We start from the raw sequence: 24,250 nt of genomic DNA, 5'->3' as shown, positions 1-24,250 counted from the left end.
TCAGGCTGGTCTTGAACTCCTGGCCTCAAGCAATCCTCCCACCAAAGTGCTAAGATTACAGGCGTGAGCCACCATACCTGGCCTGATTATTCTTTTTATAAAGTAGGTTTCATCCTAAATCCTTTCTGAAATGGGGACAAAAGCATAAAATAACTCTTAGAGGTTCTACAAGCTTGTTTTAGTGAAGAACTACAAAATAGTTCACATAAATATTGGGCTCATTTTTTCAATCTTCCTATAAGTAAATATTATTATATTAATATTATATTGACTTTATTGAAAAGAAAGATAACAAGGTAAATTTCAGGGGATTTGTATAAATTAATTAATGTTGAAACCGGTTTGAGAGCTTCCTAATTCATCATATCAACATAAAATACTACCTCCCAAAATAACAGGATAATATTTAAAAGTCTACTTTTCAGACATTACCTACTAAACTAGCTTAGATCTCCATTTATAATCCTATACCATTCAGTTTGATTTGTTAGCTGATACTAAACCTAACTGAATCATAGTCAACAATACTGTATAAAAAGACAACTAACATAGATCAAAAAAACAAGTGGCTAAATAGGATATGGTGAGGGATACTAATGTACCAATGTACCTTTAATTCTTCAAGTTTCTCTCTTATTTCAATAAATCCCAGGTGCAGTTTACCCCCAAAATGATCAGCCAGTCGTCTGTCATTATCATGAAGACCTAAATAGGCAGAGCAGACTTCACAGACTCGAAGCTTCTGCTGTTGGAAACTGGAAGCTGGCATAGAATTCCGATAAACTTCCTGAACAAAAGTGATAAAAACAATGATCATATAAACCTCATTAAAAGGCATACAATTAAATAAAATATACTATGCTTATACCAAAAATGTTTTCTAATGAATGCACAAAAACATGGCTATTTTGTCATGAAAATTATGTGTGTCCCTTTACCCCATCTTCGGCCCTTGGATCTCTCTGATGGAGGTCAAAGGTCACACAGCTCCAAATAACTTTTGCCAAGAAACTACCGTAACAATTGTACCATGGTACAGAACACAACTTTCTAAGAGGTTTTCCCAATATTCTACAATGCTGTTTCCTGTAACTTTTGCTAAAAATGAAATGTAGGCTGGGTGCAGTGGCTCACACCTGTTAATCCCAGTACTTTGGGAGACCGAGCTGGGAGGATCTCTTGAGCCCAGGAGTTTGAGGCTGTAGTGAGCTACGACTGCAACATTGCACTCCAGCCTAGGCAACAGAGCAAGACCCCATCTCAAAAAAAAAAAAAAAAAACCAAACAAAAAAAAAAACCCCAAGAACAAAAAAAGAAGGGGAAACACTATGAACAGCTTTATTCCAATAAATGCAACAACTCAGAAATTTTTGTGAAAGACAAACTTCCAAAAGTGATTAAAAAACAAGAAAAAATTGAATATCCCTATAACTACTAAAGAATTTAACTCCTAAGTAAAAAAACTTCCTATAAAGAAAACTCCAGTCCTAGATGGCTTCACTGGTGAATTCTACCAAACATTTAAAGGAAGAAATAATATCAATCCTATAAAAAACACTTTCAGAAAAGGTAACTTATGAGTTGGCATTATCCTGATACCAAACCAAGAACAAAGTCATTATGTGAATAAGTTATTAAGAATGGCTGGGAAATAAGATACTCTGATTAATAAGTTTTCCTTCAACTCTCTCTTTTCTGTGAAAAATATCTAATATGTATTAGGTCCTCTTCTTCCTTCAAAAGCAGCGAATACTCTATTGAACATAGTACCTGCCTTAGCCTCCCAAGTAGCTGGGACTATGGTGTGTACCACCGCACCCAGCTTCCTTCCTTTTTTTGACCTTGCCATAATAGACCCTGCTATCTTAACAAAAAAAGAAAACAAAAAAATTGGCAAAAGGTTTAAAAGGGGAAAAAAAAAAAAAAAAGAGGAGGAGTGCCCAGGATTGAGACGAAACACTGCGAAGGAGGGATCCCAAGCTCAGGTATCTATGGAGGCCGTGCAGGTTACTATAAAGTAGGCCAGGTGTGATACAGTTAGGAGCAGTGGAGACTATGGTAAAAGGGTGAAGTACAATCCCTAACAAAGACACTCAATTTTCTAAAAAAAAAATTAGGTGTGCCAACTGAAACAGAACTATGTCTGCAGGATATCAGTTTTGACCTGCACAGTGAAGGAAGAATGAGAGAAGGCTCTCAGGATGCTAGCAGCAGACTGTATTGGGGTAGGAGGAGAAACAAGAATGCTACAGTTGCAAGGGGCTGAGAAGGGACAGGGTATCACAGTGACCAAGTATATACAGAGTGTGGATGTATGTCTGTTACATGTGTGTAACTGTTGAGCATGTATTGACTGGCTACTAATTTAATTTCATTTACCAGTTATATATTTCAACAGATCAATGGCTCCAAATTCCAAAAAACCACTAATTTTGAAACAAAATCTATTACTATAATATGAACCACTTCAGTATTTTTAAATTGCTTTAAATTCTCTTTAATAACTTTTCAATAATTTCCGGTCAAACATATGTTCTTCAAGAAGTACAGATATTAAAGCTTTATCTACTACTATGAAGAATGTACCTCTGCTTCTCTCTTCTTTGCCCGTGCTTTCTCTACTTCATCCATTACTTTCTGGGATTCTTCCACATTCCCTTCTGCTCCTAGTTGTTCCACCTTGGCTAACAATTTACCAATTTCTTCATTTAACTCATGAACACGTTCTGCCTAAAAAGAAATAGAAGATCATACTTAAACAACAAAATGAATATTAAACCTCGAAGTACTTCAGAAATGCTCAGAAAAGACTTGTTATGTAAGCAAGAATGAATATAAACAATGATTTCTGAGCATATCCTGAATGAGCTGATGAGACATCAGGATGTTTTGAGCCTGCCTGCCTTTACCTTGGTGAGGTCAGGGATACTATGGATCCCAGTCTAACTTCCCAGCCTCTGCTTGGGCAGCGTGCTCCAGGTGTAAAATACCTTTTCTTCCATGATCTAGCCCTCTATACCTTCCTAAATCATCTCTCACTGTTCCCCTACCTCACAACATAATCTATACTTATTTTTAGTTTCCCAAACTTACCTTGTTGCTTTCTGCCTCTGTGACTACACATATTGTTCCCTCTTGCTGGGACACCACTCCTTACCTCTCAGACCCCTTGCCTGCCTAGTGAATGTCCATTCATCCAACAAGACTCACCCTCAAGTGTCTTTTCAGTGAAGCATTCCTGAACAAATACTACATCTCATCCTCACTTAAATACATATATACCCTTCTTTTGTGCCACACTTTTGTATCTTTTTTGACAATTACTCTCATAAATATCATACTATTTAAGGATGTATGTACCATGTTTGTATCTCCAATGCCCAACAAATAACACAGGCTCAAATATGAGTTTAAGAAATGAACTGGTGGCTATGTTGTAAAGCAACTGGCAGGTACAGCTCAGAAGTGCAACAGATCTGGCTTATTGCTAAACCAATTACTAGTTGTGTAATTTTGGCCAAATTACTTACACCTGAATGCATTTCCTCATCTAATAAGTAGGAATAGTATCTATCCCACAAAGTTGTGAGAAATGAGAAAATGTGCCTTGCACACAGATTGCACAGCACCGTGCTGATCTGCAGTATACTGACATGGTGCCCCCGCTCCCTTAGTCCTTGCCTTTCCACTGGGATTAATTCTTGCCTTGGGATTTGATATGCTCCTCCTCGGCAGCAGCATCATGGGAACATAGTTCATTCCTACTGTTTTAATTGCATATGATACATATACATAGTCTTTATTTTGGCCCCAGAATTAGTATTTAGTTTGCTATGTAGCCAGTTACATTAGCAAAGGTCTTAATTTGGTATGAACATCTAGTCCCAACAAACTAGTCTGTCAACAATCTTTACTTTTCAAATTTCCTTCAATCCAAGAAATTCCTTCACTCAACGAGATTCCCATCTCTATTATCACTATCTACCCTCTCTGCCAAAGTGGTATCTCCTTTAAATATGTCATTCAATGACTGCACTGATGCCCAAAACTCTTCACCCTTCCCTGTTTCCATGCCCTTAACCATGAAACTGTGTGCCACCATATTCTGACTCTGAATTTGGCCATAAACTTGCTTTGGCTACTGGGATGGTAGCAAACATAACCCAAGAAAGGTTTGAAAAGCACTTGTGTGACGGCTTGATGCTTTTGCACCTCTGCTACCACCATGAGAACATGGCCAGGCTAGCCTTCTGGGCATGGCTCAGTAGTCTCCAGCTAACTGTAGATATGTGAATGAGCCCAGCTTAGACAGAAATAGGTGCTCAGTCAAGTTCAGCCTAAATCATCGACTATAAAGTCATAGACTAAATATTTACTGTTTAAGTGACTGAGTTTTGAGGTGGTCTGTTATACAGCACTTTTGTAGTGATAGATATGCAATACAGCTTGGCCTCTACACCAAGCATTCGTTATGGGTCTCTCAACCATGAGATACTAGCCACATCTCTCATGCTTTAAGATGCCTATCTTAAAGTATCCACCTTCAGAAAAAACTGGCTAAAAGTAACCCTTTTCTCAAACAAGGGAATCAATTTCCCTTTGTACACATATATCTGAACATTATTTTAACGCTGTCATCTGAACTCTACCTGGGTAAATATTTTTCTACCATTCTGCATTTTCATAAAACGAACTAGTATATTGAATTGACAGAATAATGTTAAAAGTAGTTAAGTCTTCAAATCAACCAAATGCAATATATAGGACCTTGTTTGAATTCTACCAAATTAACTGAGAACAATGAACAGATACTGAATATTAGATGACATTAAATAATTAACTTTACTCTGATATTATGATTATATTTTACAGGTAAAATATAACATCTAAAATTTGCTTTTAAAAGCAAGAAAAACAAAAACAAAAAACTGTTAGCTTTGAAACTCAGTGACAGATCCACTGGGATTCATTGTACTTTTCTCTCTACATTTTCTGTATAACTTCACAACAAAACATTTTTTAAAAGTAGTGAGTTGAGTAAAACATGAATACTAAAAACTCAACATTTAAAAAACCAGCAATCCAATTAGAGAATTGGCAAAAGATATACAAAAATATTTCGCTAACAAGGATATACAGATAATAAACACACGTAAAATAATGTTCAACATCATTAGTCATTAGAGAAATATAAACCGAAACCACAATAAGGTATTACTACACACGTATTAGAATGGATACAATGAAATATAGTGAGGCAACCAAATGCTGTCACAGATATGGAGAAACTGGATCATTTACACATAGCTGGTAGGAATGTAAAATGGTATAGTCACTCTAGAAAACAGTTTGGCAGTTGCTTTCAAAACTAGAAACAGATTCTCCTTATGACCCAGCAACTACATTCTTGGGCATTTCCCCAAGAGAAATGAAATCATGTGTCAACATAAAAATATGCACACAAATGTTTACTGCAGCTTTTTTGGTAGTAGCCAATAACTGGAAACAACCCAGATGTCCTTCAGCGTGTGAATGAACTATCCAGTACTCTGAGTGGAGTACTATTCAGAAATAAAAAGGAATGAAATGATACAAACAACTTAGAAGAATCTCAAGGAAGTTGCGCTGAGAGAAAAAAGACAATCTCAAAAAGATACATACTGCAGGATTCCATTTATGTAACACTCCATGAAATAACATAAAGATGGAGAACAGATTAGTGGCCACCAGGGACTAGGGATGGTGGGTGAGAGGGTGGGTGTGGCTACAAGGAGGTAACATGAGGACATCTTCTGGTGATGCTATAAGTATCTTAACTATGGTAGTAATTACACATGTGCCAAAACTGCATAGAGCTATCCATACACACATGCATACACAAATAAATGCATACATAACTGGCAAAATCTGAATAAAATATAAAGATATGGCTAATGTCAATTTCTGATATTGTGATAGTTGTGAAAGATGTTAACATTAGTATAGGCAAGAGAAAGAGTACACAGAATTCCTTGTATATGTCTTTGCAATCTCATGAAAATCTAATTATTTCAAAATAAAAAGTTAAAATAGAACAAAAATAGCAAGTTGAAACTATACTTTGCAGTAATAAAAATGACTGAAATTCTTACCTTCGCTGCTACTTCAGCACTAATCTCTTCTTGAGTTTCTGCTAACCTTTTCTTAGCCACTTCTGTTCTTCTATCACAATCTGCAATGAATGACTGCAGATGATCCATGGCCTACAAAGTTTAATTAGAAGACAATTACTACCAGAAAGTCAACTTTTAGAAATATCTTTACACAAAAACTAATTTTCACAGTAGCATTTTAATAAAAAAAGCAAAATGTAAGAAATAACAAAAGCAGGTTCAATTATGAATCCAAAATACTATTTGTGAGCTATCAAATTGGCAAAGAGTAAACATAAGTAATTCCAAAAGGTAAGGCTACAAGGAAACTGCCATTTTCATACCCCACTGAAGGGAACACAAACCACTGCAGCCTTTATAAAAAGGCAATATGGTTTTTCTCATCAAAAGCCTTAAAAATGTCCTTTGACTTACTAATTTTACTTGCAGAAATTTATCTTAAGTAATCAGAGATATATGGAGTGATTAATACTCAAAGATGTTCTTCACAGTGAGATGTTCTTCAGTGTTATAATAGTGAAAAGTTGTAAATACACTAAATATCCAGCCAACACTATAAAATTTTGATATTTAGTCATTAAAAAGTTTTTAACAGAAAACTTGAGGACATGGAGAAATGTTCAGGATTCATTTATAAATAAAATACAAGTTACAAATATTATATGCAATAGGATTCCAATTTTGTAAAATGAAGCATAAAAAATGAAAGACCATACATAAAATGTTAATATTAACTATTTCTGAATATCTGAATAATTTTTAATAATTTATTTTCCTGTGTTTTTTAAAATTTTCCACATAAGAATGTTACACAATTAGGAAACCCTGCTTTTTTTCAAATAGACCATTGAGAATTTTAGCAGTGCCTACACTATAAAAATCCAGTTCAATATTTACACAAAAGATTTGTGAGGCACATATTAATATGTCTATAATAGTTCATTTAAAAGTAAACTTAAAAAATTTATTCTAAAATTTAGCCATTTTAGACTTCCAAATCTCACTGTACAGAAATACAGCTAATTCAAAATACAAATGTTTAATCAAAAATATAAATTTATCCAACACATATTCAATTCCAAAAATGGTTGGATAATCCAAGAATTTCTTCAAAGTGAAAAGCAGTAAGGATCATTTAAAAACTTTTAACTGTGATGACATAAAAATAACTTTAATTTTTTAAATTTGCAAATTATCTTTTAAATCACAACAGAAATCTATTCAAATTTCCTTATGTGAAGATAAAGGTGGCATCTCAAAGCAGTATCAGAAACGATGCACTAATCAACAGTGTTGGGTAACTCAGCAACTATTTGGGGGAAGGAGTAGAACCATACCTCAATTCCTTAGACCAGAATAAATTCAAGATGGATCAAAGATTTAGGCATATAAAATTAAGCCAAAGAATACCAGAAGAAACCACTGGAGAGAACTCTTATCACCTCAAAATAAAAAAAATGAAAAAATAAAATTCTGCAAGACAGAACAAAACAAAACAAAACAGTCTGGTGAGGTGGCTCATGCCTATAATCCCAGCATTCTGGGAGGTCAAGGTGGGAGGACTGCTTGAGCTCAGGAGTTCAAGACCAGCCTGAGGAAGAGCAAGACCCCATATCTCTACTAAAAACAGAAAAATTAGCCAGGTATCAGGGTTTGGGCCTGAAGTCCCAGCTACTTGGGAAGCTGAAGCAGGAAGATCGCTTGAGACCAGGAGTTTGAGGTTGGGCAGTGAGCTATAATGACACCAGTGCTCTACCAAGGTGACAGAGTAAGACTCTGTCTCAAAAAAAAAAAAGCAAAAGAAAAAATATTTGCAATGTATATATCTAAGGAAAAAACTAATTTTCATAATATATAAAGAGTACATCAGTACAAATCAATTAGAGAAATGCTAATATCCAAGATTAGCCAATAACCTCCAAATAATTGCACAATGACAGTTCACCAAAAAGGAAATATAAAGAGATCTTAAATACACGCAATATGTTCAAACTCATTCACAAGAGAAATGCAGATTAAAACTATACTTATATTCCACATTTCATCTATCAAAGTTGCCTAAAGAAATCTGGACAACACACTATGTGGCCAGAGGGGAAACAGATAATTTCACAAATTACTGGTGGGAGTGTAAATCAATAATTCTCATAAACAGCAACTTAGCAATATTTATAAAATTACTATTTGACTTAGCTGTTCTATTTCTACATATTTATCCTATAAATACTCAGTGTGTGAAAATAATGTATCATCACATTATAATAGAAAAAGATTGAAAACAGCCTAATGATGATGAGCCCTGCTGTGATTTAAGCCCAGAGCATATTAAATCATAATCCAATTACTTTAAGGTGTTTCACTCAATTGTTCCAGCCACATATTAAATTATATTTACAACAGTAATTTTCATTCCATTAGCAGAAATTCTTGGAAGTTCAGAGAAGTAAAGACAGGGAAGCCTATTTATTGCTTGATATCCCAAACCAAATAAAAACACGTAGTATCTCGTTAATAAAAAGTATCATGAGATTTATGCATATTACTATGTTTTATGTAATGCTAATGCTTTATACAGATGCTTTATATAAATCCTTTCTATAAATGTGAAAAAAGGTTCCCTACTTTTATACAAGCAATTTTCACGTAAAAGCAACAATATGGTCGCATTTTGGGTCCTTTTAGATATCTAAATGGTATCTTCTATTTCTTCTATTAGTTTTACATTAAAAACATCATCCTTAACACCCACTCCCATATGTATATACAGCCATCCCTCGGTATCCATGGGGGACTGATTCAAGTATGCTCAAGTCCCTTATATAAAATGGTGTAGTATTTGCATGTAATTTACACATATCCTCCCATATACTTTAAATTATCTCTGGTTTACCTATAATACCTAATACAATGTAAATGCTCTGTAAATGTTATAATGTTTAGGGAATAAAGACAAGGAAAAACGTCTATGTTCATACATGTTCAGTACAGACACAACAATCCATCTTTTTTCCCTGAATATTTTCAATCCAAGATTTTTGGTTTTTAATCCAAGAATATTTTGAATCCATAGATGCAGAAAGCATGGATACGCGAGGCTGACTGTATATACATATACAGACATGAAAATAAATATGAATATAAAAAAATTCAGAATAACTAGAGAAAGACCGTTATAAACACTAGAAATTTTCAAAGGAATATATAAATTGCACGACTTTTTGACTTTTATACATTTTCTTAAAATACTCAGTCTCAACTTCATATTTTAAAAAGTGTTAACAAGAAAGTACATGATCTTACTTAAGTATATATTACACTTAAATAACCACAATGAAGATAATTTGCTAAGAGTTTTTCCTATTGAGATGTTAATCCATATTGAAAATATTTTACTGCAAAAAGGTAATATAACCCATTAAAGCAAAATCACATACATCAAGTTCAAAGAAAAAGTCTTGTTCTTTGGATGCAATTTCATAATCTGCTCTTAAAGCCAGGTCATGGACTTTTAGACACTCTCCAAGATCCATTCTCTGGAGGGGGAAAAGATACATAATATTAAAACACAAAACATTAAATATTAAAATTGAAAAATTAAAACAGAAAACTTTTCAAAAATACATTAACAACCACAATTCTCTTCAGAATACATATTAAGTCATACAGATGCTGCTTTATTTATGGATTTTCAAATTTCAAAATTTCAAGGACAAGTATAAAACTTGGTGTCAGAAAAATAACAGCACCATTCTGTCTACAACAGATGGGAACAGTGATCACTTTTGTACTTAAGAACGAATGGATATGACAAGCTTTTGGGAATCCTAAAAAACCTTCTAGCTTCTATATCACAACATACTTCACTTAGCCTAATGACACAGAACAGATAACATTAATTTAAAACCAAATTAAAAGAACATATAAATCAAATTGCTGAATTGTGGTCAATGTTCTTTGAAGAGCATTGTTTTTCAAATAAAGATGGAATCCTCAAAAAACAGCCTGGTGACCCTTATATCAGACAACACTCCAAGTGAACTAGTAAAGAGATAATTTATTAATAAGATCCCATACAAACTCATAAAGAACAAGTACCTAATCCTACCTATGATGAGCATATGTCAGGAAAATAAAATAAATACTCTTACTGAACACTAGAAACTTTCTACTTGGAATTTCCAATTAGACATTATTGACCAAACTAAAGGCTTTTCTCCTGTCTGAGACAAAAATCCCTAAAAATCCACCCATTGTTACATGTATCTGGGCAACTAAGATCTTCCATGAAACTCTTCTGGGGGAAAATGGAGCAAGATACAAAGATAATTATAGATGTGATTAATGGGTGATCAAAGCAGAGATTTTCCAATTGAAGGTATGTGACCAGAATGTCTCAAAATCTCTGAAGGGTTGGTGAAAAGAGGGTACAATAATTCAAAAAAGTGACTCGGTACAGCAGCTCATGGCTGTAACCCCAGCACTTTGGGAGGCTGAGGTGGGAGGATCACTTGAGACCAGAAACTCAAGACCAGCCTGAGCAAAATAGTAAGACCTCGTCTCTAAATTTAAAAAAATAACAGTAATAATTCAAAAAAGTATAGTAAATACTCCTTTTGGTTTTGTTACAAAAACTATACACAAAGTACAAGTACAACAAAACATGGACAGCAGTGAAATCATTCCTTCAATTAATAACTAAATACCCATTTGCACCAAGCACTATGCTTTACACAGACATAGTCTGACTTCACGGAACTTACGTTCTAGAAAAGGGGTAACAAATGATAAAAAGAACATCTATGAACAAAGTTAGGTGACCTAATAAAATAGTAATGCTCCTCATAATCATGGAGGCCACTTGGGAAGAGGTAGTCAGAGAAGACCTTTCTGAAAATGATGCATTTACTGGATCTAGAGAGTGAAAAGAAAATGAACCTTAGGAAAAGCCAAGAAAAGAGTGTTTCAGTTTTTATAAAAGATTAAGAATGTAGATCTTTAAAAGAAAAAAACTATGCCAGTGTTAATCACAGACAAGTTTCTGGTAACAAGAAACAGGTCTACAGTATCTATAGCACACAGGTCTAGGACTTAACTTTGTATACAGTATCTACAAATGAGGCTGGGTGTGGTGGCTCAGATCTGTAATCCTAGAGCTTTGGGAGGCTAAGGTGGGAGGTTGCTTGAGGTAAGGATTTCTAGACCAGCCTGCACAACATAGTGAGACCCTGTCTCCACAAAAAATAGAAAATTAGCCAGTGGTGGTAGCACACACCCATAGTCCCAGCTACTCAGGAGACTGAGGCAGGAGGATCACTTGAGCCCAAGAGTTTGAGGTTGCAGTGAGCTATGATGATGTCACTGAACTCTAGCGGGCAACAGAGCAAGACCCTGTTTCAAAAAATTAAAATAAAAATAAAAAAAAAAAGTAAAACTGACTCTGCCTATTTAACTTTCTTGCCAACAACCCGAACAGGATATGTATAAAACAAAGAATATGGTCAATTATGTACAATATCCCAAATTAAAAAGGATAGCAAATTCATTGGATCAAGATTCAAAAGGATTAATAAAATTTAAAGAAATAAATATGAAGTCCTATAGTTATATATTCAAGGAAACAAATTTACAAGTAAGTATGACCAAGCCAGGTACAGTGGCTCATGCCTATAATCCTAGCATTTTAGAAGGAGAGCAGAAAAGAATCAATTGCAAAAAGAAAACCCTAAGTCGGTGATTGGCAAATAAAAGAATCAATTGGAAGGAGAAGCAGAAGGATCACTTGAGGCCAGGAATTCAAGACCAGCCTGAGCAAGAGCAAGACCCTGACCCTACAAAAAATAGAAAAATTAGTCAGGCATGGTGGCACACACCTGTAGTCCCAACTACCTGGGAGGCTGGATCACTTGAGCCCAGAAGTTTGAGGTTGCAGTGGACTGTGATGATGCCACTGCACCCTATCCTGGGCAAGAGTGAGACCCTATCTCCAAAAACAAAAAAACAAACAAGAAAAAAAAAGTATGACCAGATAATCAGAAAAATTAAAAAACATAACTACTCAAGAGTAAGGATTACAGTATGGCATGACTGAGATAAAGCTATATGGTATAAAACTAACTTAAAGAGGACACAGTATGAGCAACATGAGAAATCTCTACTGAAGGCTGGTTTTAAAGCAAACCGCTGCCCTCCAAAACACTATGTGCTAAGACATTTCAAAAAACGGATATGAATAAATCAGACGAGTGTCTCAAAACCAAGCTATATAAAAAAATCAGGGAAGAGAAGTAGATGGAGAAGAGAAAAATCAACTAAGATGTCAATCTAGTCATCAATCAACTAAGGAACGTTTCATTAAGAAACAGAAATAGGGCCGGGCGCGGTGGCTCACGCCTGTAATCCTAGCACTCTGGGAGGCCGAGGTGGGCAGATCGTTTGAGCTCAGGAGTTCGAGACCAGCCTGAGCAAGAGCGAGACCCCATCTCTACTAAAAATAGAAAGAAATTATATGGACAGCTAAAAATATATATAGAAAAAATTAGCCGGGCATGGTGGCGCATGCCTGTAGTCCCAGCTACTCGGGAGGCTGAGGCAGGAGGATCGCTTGAGTTCAGGAGTTTGAGGTTGCTGTGAGCTAGGCTGACGCCACGGCACTCACTCTAGCCTGGGCAACAGAGTGAGACTCTGTCTCCAAAAAAAAAAAAAAAAAAAAGAAACAGAAATAGATTTATTATGGTCCCAAGGGACTCCAGTGAGTCAGATTTTAACTACCCTCAATATAAGAAAATATTTACTAATAATCACAGCTTTCCAAAGGTGGAACAAGCTTCCTCGGGGTTGGTGAGCTCCCAGATAACTGGGTAGTTCAAATACATTTCTAACTATTTTTCTAGGAGACTGAGCAAAGAATTCAACCATCAAGTAGTTTTTTTATTTCTTGGGATATTTTTGAGACAGGGTCTCACTCTGTTACCGCGGTTAGAGTGCAGTGACCTCATCACAGCTCATGCAGCCTCAAACTCCCAGGCCCAAGTGATCCTGCTGCCTCAGCCTCCCGAGTAGCTGGGACTACAGGCGTGCACCACCATGCTCTGCTAGATTTTTTTTATTTTTTGTAGAGACAGGGTGTCTCTCTCTTGCTCAGGCTGGTCTCAAACTCCTAACCTCAAGCAATCCTTCCACCTCAGCCTCTCGAAGTGCTGGCATTAGAGGTGTGAGCCACCACGCCTAGCTGTAAAAAATGATATCACAGTAGAGTAAATCAAAGGGTTAATTTATACATTTGAGTGTACTGGCAAGTGTACATTAATGACAATATTATGTTAATGAATATATTAGTAATAGAAATTGGCAAAGCAACACCTTCAAATAACTAAATATACTAGCTTTGGTACATGCTATTGTATTTGCTCAATCCTATGAGACAGATCTTGAACCAAATTACAAAACAATGTGAGAATATAATTCCTGCTATCAAGGAATTTATATTCACAATGAAAAAAACAAGACATTAAAGTTACAAATGTACACAAAGATGTACATACAAGGATTTCAGTGCCACATCATACACCAAAATCAGAAACAAAGACTATTAATAAATTAAAACTCACTGGATAAGGAAAAAAAAGAACAGCTATCCTACAAAATATTATATATTTTTTTTAATGTACATGACTGATAATGGAAACCTCTTCAAGACAAGTGAAAAAAACATTCAAAAAATATAATACCATTTGTTTTTTTCTGTTTTGGTTTTTGTTTTGAGACAAAGTCTCACTCTGTTGCCCAGGCTAGAGTGCCGTGGCATCAGCCTAGCTCACAACCACCTCAAACTCCTGGGCTCAAGAGATCTTTCTGCTTCAGCCTCCAGAGTAGCTGGGACTACAGGCATGCGCCACCATGCCCAGCTAATTTTTTCTATATGTTTTTAGTTGTCCAGCTAATTTCTTTCTATGTTTAGTAGAGACGGGGTCTCACTCTTGCTCAAGCTGGTCTCGAACTCCTGAGGTCAAACGATCCTCCTGCCTCGGCCTCCCAAAGTGCTAGGATTACAGGCGTGAGCCACTGCACCCGGCCTGTAATGCCATTTGTTAACACACATGCTTGTGTAAATGCAAAGAAAGGATAGTGAAAGATATACACTTCAGTGTTGACAAGGTTTGGGTCTGAGAAGGGGGGTGATGTACAATGGGAAACATGTGGCTGGGCATGGTGACTCATGCCCACAATCCCAGTACTTTGGGAGGCCGAGGCGGGAGGATTGCTTGAGGCCAGGAGTTCAAAACTAGCTTAGGCAACAGTGAGACCCCGTCTCTACTAAACATAGAAAGAAATTAGCTGGACAACTAAAAATATATAGAAAAAATTAGCTGGGCATGGTGACACACATTTGTAATCCTAGCTACCCGAGAGGCTTAGGCAGGAGGATCGCTTAAGCTCTGGAGTTCGAGATTACAGTGAGCTATGATTGTGCCACTGCACTCGAGCCTGGGCAACAGAACGATGCCCTTTTCTCTTAAAATTTAAAAATTTTAAAAATAAAAGAAAGAAGGGAAATATTCATGTTTTATGCTATATGCTCTTGTACTTGAAGACTACATCGTCTAAGTGATAAACAAATTAAGACAGACCGGGTCCTGGACCAAGTCATAGGACCTCCCTTTCTCTTATTACCTAATTGACTCTGAGAAATTCAATTACTCTCTCTGAACTTCTCTTTTCTCAAGTACTTCAGGATTGCTATATAGATCAAATAAGATGTTTATGAAAGCACTTTGAGGACAGACCATTGACCTACTTACTTTTGCATACTGACTGCACTGGGATATAAGCTCAGTGAGGGAAGGACATTTTCTTTCTTGATCACTGTTACAGCCCCAATATCTATAACAGTGTCCACCACATAAAAGGTGCTCAATATTTTGTTGTATGATACACTATTATAGTGGAGTTAATTGAAGGGCAATAGGTGTTAATTAAAGGGCATATTTTTTGGCTCATAACTTGACATATTTCTAATTCATCCATTTTCAAAGGAATTCACGAAACAGAGCTGTTGCTATAGTTTTAGTGTGTATAGGGACGTTTCCAGGAAAAGTGAAAATGATTTACATAGGAAAAGACAAAGAACAGCAGGAAATATCGAGAGCAAATGCTTCAAGAGAAGAATAAATATTTCCTATCTGGAAAATGAAAAGTGTGAGAGCTTAACTGGGACCAGATGGTTTCTAGTAGAGGATAGGGGAAAATAATGTTGAAAAAAGAGGATATAGGATTACTTTGGCCCCAGAGGCCACCAGTTTGCAGCCTGTAACTACTAAATTGTGAAAGAGTCTGAAAATTAGTCCAAAAATGCAGAATTTACTCTATAGGCAAAGAAGAATGCTTGACTATTTGAACAGAAATTACATGACAAAATCTGTTTTGGAAGCATCAACACCACTGGACAGATTGACAAGATGGACTGACAAGAAAGACACCAAGGGCAAGAAAAGCTATTACAACAACCCAGGAATAAAGACACTAGGGTCAAATTAGAAGAGGAAAGAAGAAAAGTAGTGATGGAGGTAAATAGAATGCCAAAAAAAAAAAAAAAATCATTTTAAAGATAAGAACTATCTCTGAAATCATCAATTCCATCACATCCTCCTACAGATAAGGAAATCAAGATTCAGAGAAGCCAAATGATTTGCCTAAGAGCATAAGCTGGTAGCAGCAGAGTAAAAATCTGAACAGATCTTTAATATAGCTCACAATGCCTCTCAATCAACAGTTTTTAACTAAATGGAAATGAAGTATGGAAAGGAAAAAGTCAGGAGTCTTTTTAAGCCTTCGAATATTTCAAGCAAAAGAAAACAATAATGCCACCAAGAGAACTGACTAAATCAAATGGGAGAATTCATTTGTGAAGGAAAATGTCCTGTTTGGGATATGCTTTGACGTAACAGTAGGAAATCTAAGTAGCAGTGTCTAGTACAGATCTAAGACTATATTTACCGTAGGCTTTCTTTATTCAACTAAGTTCTCCAACCAGAAAGTTTTACATATTCTTCCTTAGACTTACAGCAAGGACTTTTTATAGGAGACCCTTATTAACAAATCATGTAAGAACAGAGTCTCACCTCCATGTCAACAAGCCACAAACATGAGTACAGGGTGTGGAGAAATGGGGCACACTGCACACAGAAAGCAGTTCCTGCTTTTCTACCACTTCCCAATTTATTTTTTTTATTTTTTGTAGAGATGGGGTCTCACTATGTTGCCCGGGGTGGTCTCAAAATCCTAAACTCAAATGATCTCCCGCCCTGGCCTCCCAAAGTGCTGGGAGTACAGGCGTCAGCCACCGTACCCAGCCCACTTCCCAATTTCTTAATTGCCCAGTATGTTCCAACTCCGAGTCCATTTTTCCCCAAGTAGATAAAGAAAAATAATGCTCTTCTTCTACCTTAATATTTTTTTTGAAGGGCATGACAGGAAATACTTTTGTATCTATTTCTGATCCTAGATAAGCAAAAATAACTAGAAAAAATTAAAACAAGAGGTCTTGCCCCACAGAGAACATATACACAAGATAAATAACAAGTGCCCATTCAGCAGCATAGACAGCAGGTGCTATACTAGGTTTCAGAGGCTAAACTGCTACAGGCTAAAGCAATCATATGTAGTAAACCAGGCAGGATTTAAATCTGTAGAGAGGAAAAAATATTGCATGCAGAGAAAAAAGGGTAAGGCTAAGTAAGAAGCATGCTAGGGAAGGAAAGTAATGAGACAACAATGAATAAATCAATTTGGTCAAGAGAAGACCATGCTGATTTATTCAATCAAGGGAGAGGTAGACTGGGCTGTGGATTTTCCATTTTTTACTACAGGTATAAACAATTGGGAACTACCACGAGTTTCTGTGTAGGAACAATATGTCAAGTTGATTCCCACTCAGGAATGACTAGCTTCTTCTCAACATTCAGATCTCTTCAACTGTTACTTCTTCAAAAAGGTTTTCTCTAACCATCCTGTCAGAGTAGCCCTTTGCCTTGGCCCCCTCCTCTACCCCATCCCAAGCACACTGAAATACCTAACCATGCTTTTTTGTCATAGGACTTATCACTACCTGAAATCATATTATTTCTTTTCATACTTGGTTGTGTGCTTCCTGCATTACAATGTCAGCTCCCACCACTAAAGCACAAACCCATATCCACTTCTGTATCCCCACCACCTAGTATAACATACAGCACATAGTAGGTACTCAAGTATTTGTTAAGTGAGTGAATGAATAGTAATCTCAGCCATCAGCACCACTTTCAGAGAGATGAAAAATTAAATTACTCCTTGAAGTGTGACCCTTTTTGTTAACTTTTACATTTAAAATTAGTTTTTAAAAAAAGTTAAACAGTCACATTGGTTTTTATTTGCAGATGGTATGATTTCAGAAATAACAGTTCTAAAAACAAGCACTGTGAATTCTCTTTACTTTCTCTATTCAGAACTCATTAATCTGATCCTTCTTTGCTCATTCGTTTCTATTTCATCCTCTGCTTAATCCTACTGTTACTTAAATTTAATCACTCTAAACACTATTACAAGAAATAGAGAAAAAACAAAAACCTATTTAAACATGGAAATTTTACAAATTACATCATCTGACTAAATCAATACATTACAGCTATATTTTTTATCCTGTAGACCAAAAAATCTTATGGGATAATATATATTCAAAATGTTCAATTCTATATAGGTCACAGTCAAAACACTATATGCTTATAAAAGTACCCTTAAAGAGTAAGAATCATCAAACTAGAAATGATTTTACTAAGTCATTTCATCTTGCTGCTGGTACATCAAGGTATAATAGAATTCATCACATTTTAAACAATATTTCCAGTGATAGAAATATCCTATCTATAATTATCTGTAACTTTGCTTGATGTTTGTAGTTAATCACTTATGTAATAAAAATACTTCTGTTTCAAGTTTTCATTTATTACATGTTTGTTCTGTTTAATGAGCTACATCCTCCAAATGATGTATTTATAATGCCATACTACCTTTTTCAATGAAGAGCCTCAGAGAACACACTACTTTCCTAAGACTCGTTAAAATACATTTTATGAAACCATATATATTTCTAAAAAACATCTAGAGAGCTCAGGAAAAATACTAAGAGAATGATTCCTGGTTCTTACCTTACTAATAAAGCATTTGAGACTCACCATATAAAAAACCAAATGCGACACTGAAATATATTAACACATTAACTGCCATGCGAGTTGTATTTAACTCATGCTAGTTTTGAGCCTGGGGCCTCATGAAGTATATGTAACTCACAAGTCTCTTCACCTTGGGAGCCGTGAGAACTATTTTTCAAGTTGCATATAAGTCACGCACAGAAAACAATAAAAAAATAGCAAATTTTTCATTAAATTAGAAAGGATCACTTTGTTTTCTAAGTTTTATTCTATTTTCTTAATAAAATACTGTGGCCCCAAGGAAAAAAATTTTTTTTCTAGTGTGGCAGTCAATGTGTTAAACACACAGTAGGACTATGAAAAACAATCTGCTTCAACAATGACTTACAGACCTCCCTGTTTTGTTTAGGAATAACTGGTCTCTTTGCTACTTTCTATTTATACTGTCTCAAGAGTCAGATCCAAGATTTAAGATTTGCTTTTACAAAAACGTGGGGGAGGCCGGGCACAGTGGTTCATGCCTATAACCTGAGCAATCTGGGAGGCTGAGGTGAGAGGATCGCCTGAGGTCAGGAGTTTGATACCAGCCTGAGCAAGAGTGAGACCTCGTCTCTACTAAAAATAGAAATATTAGCCGTGTGTTGTGGCGCATGCCTGTACTCCCAGCTATTCGGGAGGCTGAGGCAGAAGCATTGCCTGAGCCCCAGGAGTTGGAGGTTGTTGTGAGCTAGGTTGATGCCACGGCACTCTGGCCCATGCAAAAGAGAGAGACTCTGTCTCAAGACAAAAACAAAACATGGGGGAGAGAACATAAGTGACTATAAATAAAACAAGGTAGGCATAAATAAACCATTTACTAAAGCTGGTTGATAGGTACATGGAAGTTCACTTTACAACTCTCTACTTTTTTTATGTTTGAAATTTTTCATTACAGAAGTTAAAAAGATTCCTCTCTCAGACTGATTCAACAATAAAAGGTATAATTAATTTGCATTTGATTTATAAAACTGGACATTAACACTGTAGTCCATCATACCTATACTGATGTATATTTGTACTTAACCATTAATCTAATAGACAAAAGTGCTGACAAACCTCAACTAGAAACAAGAACTAAAAACCAGAACAAGATTCTAAAACATATGGTCTGTGGGTCACCTTAAAAAAAAGTCACCTCCATAAGCCTGAAGGATATTATTTTAAGTAGTATATAAAAATGAAGATAATATTATTCAGAATAGAGCCGGGCATGGTGGCACACACCTGTAGTCCCAGCTACTTGAGAGGCTGGGGTGGGAGGATTGCTTGAGCCCAGGAATTCGGGGCCAGCCTAGACATTATAGCAAGATCCTGACTCATAAAAAAAAAAAAAAAAATTTATTCAGAATGATAGAAAAGGGTTGTCTACTTCCAAAGGGAGTAAGCACCCCAAGTTGAATAGTTCAGAGTATTCACATGCCTATTTGCTAACAATGCTCTAAACTATTCAAGATTTGGTTTTTAAGGTTTGATAGTAAAATTTTGATTATTCACTGGGAAGCTTTAAATGTGCCTCTAACTTCCTAGGCACCGAATGCATTTTTGGTTTCTACGGTCTCTAGAAATGTTGGTTAAAGGAATGCATATATTTTTATAACAGACTGAGAAAAATAAAACACAACATATCTGCTGAAAAAAAAGGACCATATACTTCAAAGCCAAATCTGGTAAAAGCTGGGTTATTCTGCTAACTGTGAAGCTCTAGAAACTGGCTGTTAAAGAAAAAAAAAATCAAGCCAGTAATCTGGGTTAATGCCAAAAACACCTGTTAAATAATACTAAGGTAGCCCAAAATAAACCATTTCTGAGGAAGAGGTTATTTAAATTTAAAGAATCTACAGTTGAACTTTTCACATTTATATGTATAATCACTATCATATTTTGATAAGCAATTTACCAAAACCAAGATATTCTCCGTATCTGTTAAAAAGTAACTTTTGCCATTAACAATTGTTAATTTCTAAAACTCAAAGTTGGTTTTTGAAACAATTTAATTACCACTCTACTTTTGGGTGGGTTGAATACAATACAATGAATGGACTCTGTTCTAGATGCTGGGGATATAGCACTGAACAATACAAGGTCCCTGTCTTTATGAAACTTACATTCCAGTGGCTAGTTGAGAAAATCTGGTACAGATCTACTTCTTAACACTTATTCTGCTTCTCCATATTTTCACGGCTCTTTTACTTATGTACTATCAAAGAGACTCCAGCAGTCTTAAAGTTCAGGTTTGTACGTATCTAAGTAACTGATTTTAGACCAGGCCTTAAAAGAAGAGTCAGGGAAGCAATAAAGGACTTTCAATTAGTAAAAACCACACTTTGGATAAAACCCAGAACCTACTGGAGCACCACAAAACTCAGTCAGAATTTTTGACAACCAACATTCCCATCCAATCACTTCAAAAAGGCAAATAAACTTTTACTTTGATAATGACTTTGCAAAGTCCCTAATCCTGTTCCTAAGTATTTTTCAAGATCAGTTCTTTGAAAATTCCCTGATTTTTGAGCAGCAGAAAGTCCTTTTAAACGAAATTTCATGGAAAATCCCTATATTTAACACATTGCACACTAGAAAAAAAATTTTTTTCCTTGGGGCCACAGTGTTTTATTATGAAAACAGAATAAAAATTTCTAAAACAAAACAATCCTTTCTAATTTAATGAAAAACAAAATTTACTGACTCCTATTCATTTAATCATTTTTAGAATTAACTTGTCTCAAGGTTCATCCATATTGCCAAAAAAAAAAAAAAAAGAATTAACTTGCCAATATTAACTGTAACAATAAGAACATCAGCAAGATTTTTCATGAACCAAATGCAGGGTTTTGCTTCACGAGGCCCTGGGCTCAAAACTAGTGAGTTCAATACAACTCACACGGCAGTTAATGTGTTAAAATATATATAATTCTAGTTGAAATAGGAGAAGCTGGCCTACTCTCAAGTCCTTAGTGCATGAGATACCTCCAAGGATGTTTCAGAAACATCTCAAAGTCACTGCCCTAGGTAACTGTGTTATAACAAACTAATAACAACAAAAATTTTTTGTAAGTATTTAGATTTAAGCAAATCTAAGATTCCTACATGGTATAGAACACTGATTTTTTTTGATTGTGAGATATTTGACAAGCACAATTTCTCTAAGCCTTAATTTTTCCCATCTATAAAATGATGACTTTACATTAGAAGACATAAGGGCCTATCAATGCTAAAATTGTATTACGATGGCAGCTATAATAAAATTAGTGGTAGTCATTTCTGTGCTTTGGACAGGCATATTATGACAGTATACATTTCCATGTCTGTAGATCTTAATTTAAAGCTCATTACATCTTTGGCTTTAGATTTAATGCCTTCTATATATTAATACTATCATATACCTTTTTCCCAAATCACAACTACTAGGAAAGATTTTTAAAAGCACTTCAATATCTTTATCTTTCCTCAGGGAAGATATGCACCAGAAACAATGTATTGGGGGGGAAAAATGACAAGTCAGCTTAGATTTTTTTGTTTTGCTAAATCTGCAAGGGGATGCTGCTTACATTCTGCACAGTGACTAGAACAGGGAGAAACCAAGTCTGTCAAAAGGAGGAAAAGAGTGGGACTAGAGTAAGAAAATATTCTAGATGAATAGGAAAATAATCCAAGTCTTTGATGTACAGTAACTGCCTAAGCAATAAGAAATATTCATATTTCTTATAAAAACAATTAGCCAAAAATCTAATTATTTTGATTCTGTTCATCTTATCTACTCTGATCAATTTATTAGCTTAAGAATTAGTTACACCGGACTAACAAAGGTAAAATGTTACAGGAGCATTTTTGTGAAACTGAATTTCATTCAGTATGAAAGAAAGTCCATACTAAATGTCAATTATGAATACAAGTTTTAGAAATCACACTCTATATCTCCAAGTGTTTGATATAAACCTCTTTATCATAAAAAAAAGCCAGGGAATACATTTCTGTATATTCTTTTATATTTATTTTTTTAAGAGATGGGGTCTCAGTATGTCGCCCAAGCTGGACTCAAACTCCTGGGCTCAAGCAAATCTCTCGCCTCAGTCTCCTGAGTAGCTGGGACTAGAGGCACAAGCTACCACACCAGGCTTCTGTGTTACTCTTTTGCTAAATAATATAAAATATTGGTAAGTTATATTCTGCTAGAAGTGACAGATCACACGAACAAGGTCAGGGAAGCTAAAGGGCAACCTTCAGTTGTACAACAAAGAAAAAGCATTATAAAACAGCAGTTACAATTTAGTTATTTTCATTCTTCATTTATTATGTAAAAAGAAAAGAAATAGACATCTTCAACATAAAGAGTTATCAACTATTAGACTGTGTCCCAGAAAAGCATTTGTTCTATAGGAATTGGCTGCTAAAGAAGTCACAGCTCTGTAATTACAAACCATTTGTACACAGGGTGAACTGTTATAAACAGCACTTTTTAGTAATAATAAGAGTCATAAGGAAATCACACGATGGATGGTTTTCAAGTTCTTAAGGATACCACTCTGTGACAACTCTTCACAAAGTCCTTTAGCTAGTCCTCAAAACTCTGCTTAAATTCTGCAAGAAGTTCTCAACTACTTAATCTTATCTTTACATATGACAATCTCTTGTCTATTAGGCTGGCAAAAGGTAGAGATTTCTCCTCCAGAGTCTTTTCTGAAGATGCCTTTGGAAAAGCTTGTCTTAACTGTTTTTTATGTAATCCACAATCCCATCAATTTTAAACTTCATCATTATGTTCTGTACCATTAAAAAAATGCTACCAATTAAGACAGTGTTTTTCTACCATAGATTTTAAGATGTACATTTCAGAGCTGTCAAAATTTGAAAAAAAAAAAAAAAAAAAAAAAAAAAATGTGTATCTTAAACTCCATCTATAAGAATTTTAGGAAAAGGAAAAGTCCCAGAGTCACTCATCCTTTTTATTTAAGATCATAAAGAGTTAAGTATTCCTTGCAAAGTAGAAAGCATGCTGGACAATCAGATCAGAAAATTTGAATCTGAAGAATGGCAAAATGTTAACAATTTGTTAAACCTGAGTGATAAGTATTAGGTCTATGACTGCTCATTTTACTATTCTATCTCTGCTTATATATGTTGGAAATTTTCTGCAATAAACGTTGCAAATATTTTTAAAAAATTGGAATTTGGTCTCAGTTTCAACAGACCTCAATGATTTTGAATAAGTCACTTTAATAAAGCTAAATTCCAATCTGTAAACTGTTGGATAAAATAACTCACAATCATTTTAAGAAATAAATGAGCATAAATGTGTTACAGACATTATGAAATGTGAAGCACAACTGTGAACTCATATTTTTATTATTAATGTCATACCTGAAGAATATAACAAGTCAAGTCTTGCTATGGCTGGTTTTAGAGTATTAAAAAATAAAATAAATAAAAAATAAATTCTGCCCTTTTGTTAATCTTAGTCTCAAAATTTATCTGAAATAATTAACCATTAAATAAAATGACTTTAACTGTTAAATTTTATACAACAGCAAATATGGAGAATCAATGTATACTACAATTACAGATTTTATAGATTTCAAATGCATTATAGCACAGTATAAAATACTTCAATTATATAAACTTTAAAGAGTAGATATAAGAGAGCTTATTATCTGTTATATTATCTATCATAGTCCTAATTCAAGTGCTCAGAAACTAGATTTCTTGCCCTGTGGTATTATCCTTTTTTAAAAAAGGCTCTTTTTTTCCCTTTTAACGTAATATAGTTTCAATTATCTTTCCTACTGGAAAAAGACATGTTTCCTATCGCATACGCCTTGATACATCTCTCTTTAGGGTATGTCCTTAATTTAACTCTTCCTATCAAAGAAGAAACCACGG

The 24,250-nt window shown here is 35.1% G+C and overlaps 1 protein-coding gene across 9 annotated transcripts in view; it reads right to left on the bottom strand.

Annotated features, from left to right (window-relative positions):
- Window positions 1-24,250, bottom strand: part of LUC7L2 (LUC7 like 2, pre-mRNA splicing factor) — a 53,914-nt gene that overhangs the window by 12,654 nt on the left and 17,010 nt on the right. For all 9 annotated transcript variants that reach the window (XM_069462563.1, XM_069462562.1, XM_069462571.1 and 6 more), the window contains 4 exons: window positions 9,587-9,685; window positions 6,132-6,242; window positions 2,587-2,730; window positions 611-787 (listed from right to left, as the gene is read on the bottom strand). In XM_069462563.1, coding sequence (XP_069318664.1) covers window positions 611-787; window positions 2,587-2,730; window positions 6,132-6,242; window positions 9,587-9,685 — 531 coding nt within the window. The remainder of the gene's footprint in view (window positions 1-610; window positions 788-2,586; window positions 2,731-6,131; window positions 6,243-9,586; window positions 9,686-24,250) is intronic.

Source organism: Eulemur rufifrons, chromosome 29, assembly GCF_041146395.1.
Source record: "Eulemur rufifrons isolate Redbay chromosome 29, OSU_ERuf_1, whole genome shotgun sequence".
Lineage (NCBI taxonomy): Eukaryota > Metazoa > Chordata > Mammalia > Primates > Lemuridae > Eulemur > Eulemur rufifrons.
Note: the sequence above shows the minus strand (reverse complement) of the source record. Positions and strands in the feature narration are given on the sequence as shown.